This window comes from Pristiophorus japonicus, chromosome 10 (assembly GCF_044704955.1).
Source record: "Pristiophorus japonicus isolate sPriJap1 chromosome 10, sPriJap1.hap1, whole genome shotgun sequence".
Classification (NCBI taxonomy): domain Eukaryota; kingdom Metazoa; phylum Chordata; class Chondrichthyes; family Pristiophoridae; genus Pristiophorus; species Pristiophorus japonicus.
Window position 1 is genome coordinate 204,538,007 of NC_091986.1, and position 10,718 is coordinate 204,548,724.

The 10,718-nt window shown below is 47.0% G+C and overlaps 1 protein-coding gene across 2 annotated transcripts; it reads right to left on the reverse strand.

Annotated features, from left to right (window-relative positions):
• Positions 1-512: 512 nt before the first annotated feature.
• Positions 513-5,295, reverse strand: LOC139274910 (small nuclear ribonucleoprotein Sm D1-like). 2 transcript variants are annotated; one of them, XM_070891642.1, is made up of 2 exons: positions 5,176-5,295; positions 513-634 (listed from the first exon to the last, which is right to left on the reverse strand). In XM_070891642.1, exons 1-2 carry the CDS (start codon positions 5,264-5,266, stop codon positions 513-515), a joined length of 213 nt encoding a protein of 70 aa, XP_070747743.1. In that variant the 5' UTR covers positions 5,267-5,295. The 2 variants fall into 2 exon arrangements, with proteins under 2 accessions (XP_070747743.1, XP_070747742.1); XM_070891641.1 differs by having other exon boundaries at positions 513-697; positions 5,098-5,295.
• Between the last annotated feature and the right edge of the window lie 5,423 nt (positions 5,296-10,718).

Consider the following 10,718-nt stretch of genomic DNA (forward strand, 5'->3'; position numbering starts at 1 on the left):
AAAAGCACCCATCAGTGAGACATTAAGTAAAGTGGCCACTGTTCAGGCCATCGAAAGGCAAAGGAAATGATGTGACCACCCAGACTTTTCGGAGCCACGCATCTAGGTACAGCCAGTTGACAAAGACTTGATTTTGCTTTTCAGTTGGACTGCCTCAGGCGAACGGACAGTTGAACTTTTGGGGCGAGAGGCAGCATCTCGCAGGTATTCTTCTACACCTGCTTGCTTTGTTCAATGCTCAAAGACTGAGCGCTCTGTCTGGGACGGAGAGAAGAAATACCATCTACGAGCAAAGTGAGCCTCACTATTTCGACTGGGAAGCTGACCTTGAGACTGGACTTGAATACCACAGATTCATACAGACACAGAAGGCACTTTTTTTTTGATGTGAAGTTTATTCAAAACAAAAAAATAAATGCAAAAATTCTGAGTAAACAAAATGTGTACAAACATCGACGACAACAGTCTCCACAAAGCAGAACGGAATACTATTGTCTTGGTCCTCCTCTCCTTCATCCCAGTCCTCTGCCCCGGCCTTGACCTCTTCCCCTGCCGTGGCCAGCAACTGCTTCTCTCTTTTTTGACTTGACTTTGGGCTCAACACCAACTAACAGCGTGTCCAGCGGTAAGCTGTCTGGCAGAACAAAGTACCGAATGTTTTTCCCTCGGATACTCAGGGTCTCGAGCTGCACAGGCCCTCGGCAGTCCGAGAGGCGGGAGTTCATGTTTGGTGAGGCCTATAAAAGGCCCAGCAGCAGCGAGAGGCGGCGGCAGTCCGAGAGGCGGGAGTTTGTGGCATTGGTGAGGCCTATAAAGGCCCAGCGGCAGCGAGAGGCGGCGGCAGTCCGAGAGGCGGGAGTTCCTGGCGTTGGTGAGGCCTATAAAGGCCCAGGTGCGTGGAGAGGCGTGGCTTGTGCAGCTGCAGCGGGGAGAGAAGGCAAAAAAGAAGTAGAAAGAAATCAAAAGGTGACGTCACAGCCAAGGGGGTAAGTGATTGGCTGGTGATTGGTGAGTAACTTTTCTTTTTATTTTTTATATCAGTAAGTAACGTTAACATTGTTGTTGTCAATTTAAGTGTATCTAAGGGTTAAGTCATGACAGGAGAGCTCGGTCACATGATATGCTCCTCCTGTACCATGTGGGAACTCAGGGACACTTCCAGTGTCTCTGACGACTACGTGTGCGGGAAGTGTATCCGCCTCCAGCTCCTGACGGACCGCGTTGCAGAATTGGAGCTGAGGGTGGATTCATTCTGGAGCATCCACGATGCTGAGAATGACGTGAGTAGCACGTGTAGCGAGTTGGTCTTATCGCAGGTGAAGGGTCCACAGCCAGCTAGGGAATGGAAGACCAGCAGGAAGAGCAGTGCAAGGAAGGTAGTGCAGGGGTCCCCTGCGGTCATTCTTCTGCAAAACAGATACACTGCTTTGAGTACTGTTGAGGGGGTGACTCATCACAGGAGGGCAGCAGCAGCCAAGTTCATGGCACCGTGGCTGGCTCTGTTGCACAGGAGGGCAGGAAAAAGAGTGGGAGAGCGATAGTGATAGGGGATTCAATTGTAAGGGGAATAGATAGGCGTTTCTGCGGCCGTAACCGAGACTCCAGGATGGTATGTTGCCTCCCTGGTGCAAGGGTCAAGGATGGCTCGGAGCGGGTGCAGGACATTCTAAAAAGGGAGGGAGAACAACCAGTTGCCGTGGTGCACATTGGTACCAACGACATAGGTAAAAAAAGGGATGAGGTCCTACGAGACGAATTTAAGGAGCTAGGAGCTGAATTAAAAAGTAGGACCTCAAAAGTAGTAATCTCGGGATTGCTACCAGTGCCACATGCTAGTCAGAGTAGGAATCGCAGGATAGCGCAGATGAATACATGGCTTGAGCAGTGGTGCAGCAGGGAGTGATTCAAATTCCTGGGCATTGGAACCAGTTCTGGGGGAGGTGGGACCAGTACAAACTGGACGGTCTGCACCTGGGCAGGACCGGAACCAATGTCCTAGGGGGAGTGTTTGCTAGTGCTGTTGGGGAGGAGTTAAACTAATATGGCAGGGGGATGGGAACCAATGCAGGGAGACAGAGAGAAACAAAAAGGAGACAAAAGCAAAAGACAGAAAGGAGATGAGTAAAAGTGGAGGGCAGAGAAACCCAAGGCAAAAAATAAAAATGGCCACTGAATATAAAGGGGCTGCAGGAGGGGTCAAAACTAAAAATCATGGTTTAAAAACTAGGATGAAAACACTCTACCTAAATGCACGCAGCATTCGAAATAAAGTAAATGAGTTGATGGCACAAATCATTACAAATGGGTATGATTTGGTGGACATTACAGAAACATGGTTGCAGGGTGGCCAAGACTGGGAATTAAACATACATGGGTATCTGACGATTCGGAAAGATAGACAAGAAGGGAAAGGAGGTGGGGTAGCTCTGTTCATAAAGGATGATATCAGGGCAGTTGTGAGAGATGATATTGGCTCGAATGAACAAAATGCTGAATCATTGTGGGTGGAAATTAGAGATAGTAAGGGGAAAAAGTCACTGGTGGGCGTAGTTTATAGGCCCCCTAATAATAACTTCATGGTGGGGCGGGCAATAATCAAGGGAATAATGGAGGCATGTGAAAAAGGAACGGCAGTAGTCATGGGGGATTTTAACCTACATATCGATTGGTCAACTCAAATCACACAGTGTAGCCTGAAGGAGGAATTCATAGAATGCATACGGGATTGTTTCTTAGAACAGTATGTAACAGAACGTACAAGGGAGCAAGCTATCTTAGATCTGGTCCTGTGTAATAAGACAGGAAAAATAAACGAGCTCCTAGTAAAAGATCCTCTCAGAATGAGTGATCACAGTATGGTTGAATTTGTAATACAGATTGAGGGTGAGGAAGTTGTGTCAGAAATGAGCGTACTATGCTTAAACAAAGGGGACTACAGTGGGATGAGGGCAGAGTTGGCTAAAGTAGACTGGAAACACAGACTAAACAGTGGCACAATTGAGGAACAGTGGAGGACTTTTAAGGAGCTCTTTCATAGTGCTCAACAAAAATATATTCCAGTGAAAAAGAAGGGCGGTAAGAAAAGGGATAACCAGCCGTGGATAACCAAGGAAATAAAGGAGAGTATCAAATCAAAGACCAATGCGTATAAGGTGGCCAAGGTTAGTGGGAAACTAGAGGATTGGGAAAATTTTAAACAACAGCAAAGAATGACTAAAAAAGCAATAAAGAAAGGGAAGATAGATTTCGAAGGTAAACTTGCGCAAAACATCAAAAAAGATAGTAAAAGCTTTTACAGATATATAAAACGGAAAAGAGTGACTAAAGTAAATGTTGGTCCCTTAGAAGATGAGAAGGGGGATTTAATAATGGGAAATGTGGAAATGGCTGAGACCTTAAACAATTATTTTGCTTCGGTCTTCACAGTGGAAGACACAAAAACCATGCCAAAAATTGCTGGCCACGGGAATGTGGGAAGAGAGGACTTTGAGACAATCACTATCACTAGTGGGGTAGTGCTGGACAGGCTAATGGGACTCAAGGTAGACAAGTCCCCTGGTCCTGATGAAATGCATCCCAGGGTATTAAAAGAGATGGCGGAAGTTATAGCAGATGCATTCGTTATAATCTACCAAAATTCTCTGGACGCTGGGGAGGTACTAGCGGATTGGAGAGCAGCTAATGTAACGCCTCTGTTTAAAAAAGGGGGCAGAAAAAAGGCAGGTAACTATAGGCTGGTTAGTTTAACATCTATAGTGGGGAAAATGCTTGAAACTATCATTAAGGAAGAAATAGCGGGACATCTAGATAGAAATAGTGCAATCAAGCAGATGCAGCATGGATTCATGAAGGGCAAATCATGTTTAACTAATTTACTAGAATTCTTTGAGGATATAACGAGCATGGTGGATAGAGGTATACCGATGGATGTGGTGTATTTAGATTTCCAAAAGGCATTCGATAAGGTGACACACAAAAGGTTACTGCAGAAGATAAAGGTACGCGGAGTCAGGGGAAATGTATTAGCATGGATAGAGAATTGGCTGGCGAACAGAAAGCAGAGAGTTGGGATCAATGGGTCCTTTTCGGGTTGGAAATCGGTGGTTAGTGGTGTGCCACAGGGATCGGTGCTGGGACCACAACTGTTTACAATATACATAGATGACCTGGAAGAGGGGACAGAGTGTAGGGTAACAAAATTTGCAGATGACACAAAGATTAGTGGGAAAGCGGGTTGTGTAGAGGACACAGAGAGGCTGCAAAGAGATTTGGATAGGTTAAGCGAATGGGCGAAGGTTTGGCAGATGGAATACAATGTCGGAAAGTGTGAGGTCATCCACCTTGGGGAAAAAAACAGTAAAACGGAATATTATTTGAATGGGGAGAAATTACAACATGCTGAGGTGCAGAGGGACCTGGGGGTCCTTGTGCATGAATCCCAAAAAGTTAGTTGCAGGTGCAGCAGATAATCAGGAAGGCGAATGGAATGTTGGCCTTCATTGCGAGAGGGATGGAGTACAAAAGCAGGGAGGTCCTGCTACAAGGGTATTGGTAATGCCGCACCTGGAGTACTGCGTGCAGTTTTGGTCACCTTACTTAAGGAAGGATATACTGGCCTTGGAGGGGGTACAAAGACGATTCACGAGGCTGATTCCAGAGATGAGGGGGTTACCTTATGATGATAGATTGAGTAGACTGGGTCTTTACTCGTTGGAGTTCAGAAGGATGAGGGGTGATCTTATAGAATCATTTAAAATCATGAAAGGGATAGACAAGATAGAGGCAGAGAGGTTGTTTCCACTGGTAGGGAGACTAGAACTAGGGGGCAAAGCCTCAAAATACGGGGGAGCCAATTTAAAACCGAGTTGAGAAGGTATTTCTTCTCCCAGAGGGTTGTGAATCTGTGGAATTCTCTGCCCAAGGAAGCAGTTGAGGCTAGCTCATTGAATGTTTTCAAGTCACAGATAGATAGATTTTTAACCAATAAGGGAATTAAGGGTTACGGGGACCGGGCGGGTAAGTGGAGCTGAGTCCACGGCCATATCAACCATGATCTTGTTGAATGGCGGAGCAGACTCGAGGGGCTAGATGGCCTACTCCTGTTCCTAATTCTTATGTTCTTATTTAACGTCATCTTCACAGTGTTCAGGTGAGTATTCATACTGACATCCACACCTGTGATAGTCCCGTGTACCTGCGTCCCATTCTTCATCTCAATGGTCATCGTCTCATGGCTCAGCTTCATCAAAAACCGCACCAGCTTCATGATGGCGGCAGATGTTCTCCCCGGGAGCCGCGGAACTCCCAGAAGGTACGCCTCATCGGGAGAAGCAGCGAGTAAGCCAGAGGGGTAATTGGTAAGCATTTATCCCAGCCGACACATCTTTAAGACCACCGCACAGTGTGAAAGGGTGTCATGTGTCCCAACCAAGCCTTAAGGGTTTTAGTGGGGAAGTTTTTGCAAGGAACATACGTGCACATTCTGTTGGACAGATTTCAGAGGTGCATTTTTGAATCCGAGCAGGGGTGTTTTAGACATGGGTACTTCGCATTAGGGGCCTGTTTAGACGGGCCAAACTGTGTGTTGTACTGTGTTTGTTTTACACTACCAGGGTGTGTTTTACTGGGTGCAGATGTGTGCTTTAGCTTGAATAAAAGCATTGTGACGGTTGAGACCGAAAGGTCTGGCTGTAACTGTATTTCTGTTCACCACTGTAATTCCGGTGTCTAGAACTGTTGTAAGAGGGTTGATTCGAGACCACCAAGGGCAAATCCACTTACATCGCCAACTCTCTGACCCCTCCTCCTACCTCCCCCTGGACCATGACCCCACAACTGAACATCAAGCCATAATTTCCCAGACCGACACTGCCCTCATCTCCTCTGGAGATCTTCCCTCCACAGCCACCAACTTCATAGTTCCCCAACCCCACACAACCCGCTTCTATCTCCTTCTCAAGATCCATAAACAGGACTGCCCTGGTAGATCCATCATTTCAGCCTGTTCTTGCCCCACAGAACTTATTTCTTCCGATCTCAACTCTATTTTGTCTCCCCTTGTCCATTCTCTTCCCACCTACATCCGTGAAGGACGTTCTTGCTATTGACGGAGTGCAGCGAAGGTTCACCAGACTGATTCCCGGGATGGCAGGACTGACATATGAGGAGAGACTGGATCAACTGGGCTTTTATACACTGGAGTTTAGAAGGATGAGAGGGGATATTATAGAATCATATAAGATTCTGATGGGACTGGACAGGTTAGATGCAGGAAGAATGTTCCCGATGTTGGGGAAGTCCAGAACCAGGGGACATAGTCTAAGGATAAGGGGTAGGCCATTTAGGACTGAGATGAGGAGAAACGTCTTCATTCAGCAAGTTGTTAACCTCTGGAATTCCCTACCGCAGAGAGTCGTTGATGCCAGTTCACTGGATATATTCAAGAGGGAGTTAGATATGGCCCTTACGGCTAAGGGGATCAAGGGTTATGGAGAGAAAGCAGGAAAGGGGTACTGAGGGAATGATCAGCCATGATCTTATTGAATGGTGGTGCACGCTCGAAGGGTGGAATGGCCTACTCCTGCACCTATTTTCTATGTTTCTATATTTCTATGTGACTCCTCCGACGCCCTCCGTCACTTTAACAGTTTTCAGTTTCCTGGCCCCAACTGTCTCCTTTTCACCATGGATGGCCAATCCCTTTACACTTCCATCTCCCACCAGGATGGCCTGAGGGCGCTCCACTTCTTCCTCGAGCAGAGGCCCAACCAGTCCCCATTTACCACCACCTTCCTCTGCCTAGCTGAACTTATTCTCACATTGGTGGTGCAGGCTCGAAGGACCAAATGGCTTACTCCTGCACCTATTTTCTATGTTTCTATGTTTCTATGAACAACCTCTCCTTTAACTCCACTCATTTCCTCCAAATTAAATGTGTTGCTATGGAAACCCACATGGGTCCTAGCTATGCCTGCCTTTTCATGAGATATGTGGAACATTCTTTGTTCCAGTCCTACTCGGGTCCCCTCCTTCACCTCTTTGTCCGGTACATTGATGACTGTATCGATGCCGTTTCCTGCTCTTGCCCTGAACTTGAAAATGTCATTCACATTGCATTCAATTTCCACCCTTCCCTCAATTTCCACTTTCACCTCACCTCCGACTCTTCCCTTCTCTTCCTCGACTTCTCCGTCTCCATTATCCACTATAAGCCCACTGACTCCCACAGCTATCTGGACTACACTTCCTCCCACCCTGCATCCTGTAAGGACTCCATTCTGTTCTCCCAGTTTCTCCATCTCCGTCGCATCTGCTCTGACGACGCCACCTTTCACACTAGTGCCTCTGACTTGTCTTCCTTTTTCCACAACAGAGGATTCCCCTTTGCCGTGGTTAACATGGCCCTCGGCCGTGTCCGTTCTATTTCCCGCACCTCTCCTCTCACCCCTTCCCCTCCCTCTCAGAACCATGACAGGGTTCCCCTTGTCCTCACCTTTCATCCCACCAGCCTCCACATTCAACGGATCATCCTCCGCCATTTCCGCCACCTCCAGCGTGATCCCAGCACCAATCACATCTTCCCCTCCCCTCCCCTCCCCTCCCCTTTCAGCGTTCTGAAGGGACCGCTCTCTCCGTGACACCCTGGTCCATTCTGCAGTCACCCCCAGCGTCCCCTCCCCTTCCCACGGCACTTTCCTGTGCAATTGCAGGAGATGCAACACCTGCCCTTTTACCTCCTCCCTTCCCACTATCCAGGGCCCCAATACTGCTTCCAGGTGAAACAGCGATTTACTTGTACTTCTTTCAATTTAGTATACTCTATTCGCTGCTCACGATGTGTGTCTCCTCTACATTGGGGAGACCAAACGTAGATTGGGTGACCGCTTTGCTGAACACTCCGTTCAATCCGCAAGTGTGACCCCAAGCTTCCGGTCGCCTGTCACTTTAATTCTCAGCTCCATTCCCACTCTGACCTCTCTGTCCTCGGGCTCTGACACTGTTCCAACGAAGCTCAACACAAGCTCGAGGAACATCACCTCATCTTTCGTTTTGGCACTTTACAACCTTCTGGACTCAACATCGAGTTCAACAATTTCAAAGCGTAACCGCTGCAAATCTTTGGCTCCCATCACCACCCCAACCACCCCCCACCCACCCACTCCTGTCCCCGCATCCGACCGAGCCTGTTTCTTTCTTTCATTTTTTCTCCTTGTCTCTAATGACAGTTGGTCATCATCCTGCCATTCACATCCTATCTTGACTCATGTTTTTCTCACTCCTGGCATTACCATTCAAATGTTGGCCATCATCCCTTTTGTCTCTCTAATCTCTCCTGTCTTCCAACCTATCACAGACCTTCCCTTTTGTTCTTTCTTCCCCTCCCCTTTTCAGTGCTTGTTAAGAATCTGTTCGTTTCGAACACTCTCCAGTTCTGACAAAGGGTCATTGACCCAAAACGTTAACTCTGCTTTCTCTCCACAGATGCTGCCTGACCCACTGAGATTTCCAGCATTTTTATATCCTTCTGGTGCCCAGAACTGTTCATGGGTAAGCCTTGCAGGTGGGGGTCAGTAGGCCACTCTATCAAGGTATCAGCTGTGGTTCTGTTGGTAGCCCTCGCTCCTCTGAGTCAGAAGGTAGTGGGGCCAAGAGTCACCCCAGAGACTTGAGCACATAATCCAGCCTGATACTTCAGTGCAGTACTGCCGGAGGGCTGCACTATCGGAGGAGGTGCCTTTTCGATGTGACATTAAATTGAAGCCCGATCTGCCCCATGGTACTATTTTGAAGAAGAGCAGGGGAGTTATCCGCGGTGTCCTGGCCAATATTAATCGCTCAACCATCATCACTAAAACAGATAATCTGGTCATTATCACATTGCTGTGTGTGGGAATTGCTGTGTGCAAATTGACTGCTGCGTTTCCCACATTACACCAGAGACTACTCTCCAAAAATATTTGAAAATTCTCCTCCTTATTTTCAAATCCCTCCATGGCCTCGCCCCTCCCTATCTCTGTAATCTCCTCCAGCCCCACAATCCCCCAAGATGTCTGCACTCCTCTAATTCTGCCTTCTTGAACAGCCCTGATTATAATCGCTCAACCATTGGTGACCTAAATACCCTGCCTAAACCTTTCTGCCACTCTACCTCTCTTTCCTCCTTCAAGATGTTCCTTAAAACCTACCTCTTTGACCAAGCCTCCTGCACTAATTTCTACTTATGCAGCACAGTGTCAAATTTCTTTGTGTCATCGTACTCCTGTGAAGCGCCTTGGGACTTTTCACTTTGTTAAAGACGCTATGTAAATACAAGTTGTTGTTGTTGTATTTCATTGGTTGTGAAGTACTTGGGACAGGAAAGACACTATATAAATGCAATTCTTTCTTCCTTTCACCCATAGGAGCATCACAGCTGAGCCAAACTTTTACTCACCTGACACCAATGGATAGCAAACAGGAGCAGAAACCCTGGCCCATTTTGTCCCTTTGACCCAGGGCCCTGAGCACAATTGTGACACGCTGCTGCTCCCTTGGCTGAAATCAATTGCTCAACGCAGACCAAGAATTGAAACCATGTCCTTTCAGGTCTAATGTGGTTTAGGCTACTCACTGTGCGAACCAACTGAGCCATCAGAAGAGCTTCCTGGAATTTTGCAAGACATTACTGCCTTGCATTGTAGGAGGTGTCGGCTTTCGGATGAGACGTTAAACCGAGGCCCCGTCTGTCCTCTCTGGTGCACTATTTCAAAGAAAAGCAGGATGGTTATCCCCGGTGTCCTGGCCAATAACTATCCCTCAATCGTCATCACATAAACAGATTATCTGGTCATTATCACATTGCTGTTTGTGGGAGCTTGCTGTGCGCAAACTGGATGCTGCGTTTCCTATCTTACAACAGTGACTACACTTCAAAAGTACTTCATTGGCTGTAAAGCACTTTGGGACGTCCATTGGATGTGAAAGGTGCTATATAAATGTAGGTTCTTTCTTTCTGGGGAAATGCAGTTGATAATATAAAAGAAAGAATTGTATTTATATAGCTCCTTACATGACCTTAGGTCATCCCAAAGCGCTTCACATCCAATGAAGTACTTTTTTGGAGTGTAGTCACTGTTGCAATGTAGAAAATGTGGCGGCCAATTTGCGCACAGCAAGGTCCCACAAACAGCAATGTGATAATGACCAGATACTCTGCATTTTGATGACGTTGATTGAGGAATAAATATTGGCCAAGACACCAGGGAGAACTCCCCTGATCTTTTTCGAAATAGTGCCATGGGATCTTTTACATCCACCTCAATGAGCAATGGGGCCTCGGTTTACCATCTCATCCAAAAGACGGCACCTCTGACAGTGCAGCACAGCACTCGCTCCACTGGAGTATCAACCTAGATTTCTGTGCTCAAGTCTCTGGAGCGGGAATTGACCCCACAATCTTCTGGCCCAGAGGCAAGAGCACTACCAACTGAGTCACAGCTGGCATACTTTAATTGTTTCGACAATAATCACTTACATTGCATTGGGCTCATTACTTTTGGAAGTGGTTTTGCCCTTGATGGTTTTGAATCACCCCTCTTACAATAGTTCTAGACACCGGAATTATAGTCATGAACAGTAATATACAATTGCAGTTAGATTTTTTGGTCTCAACCATCACAATGCTTTAATTCAAGTTAAAACACACACTAGCACCCAGCCAAGACGGTAAGTGATTGGCT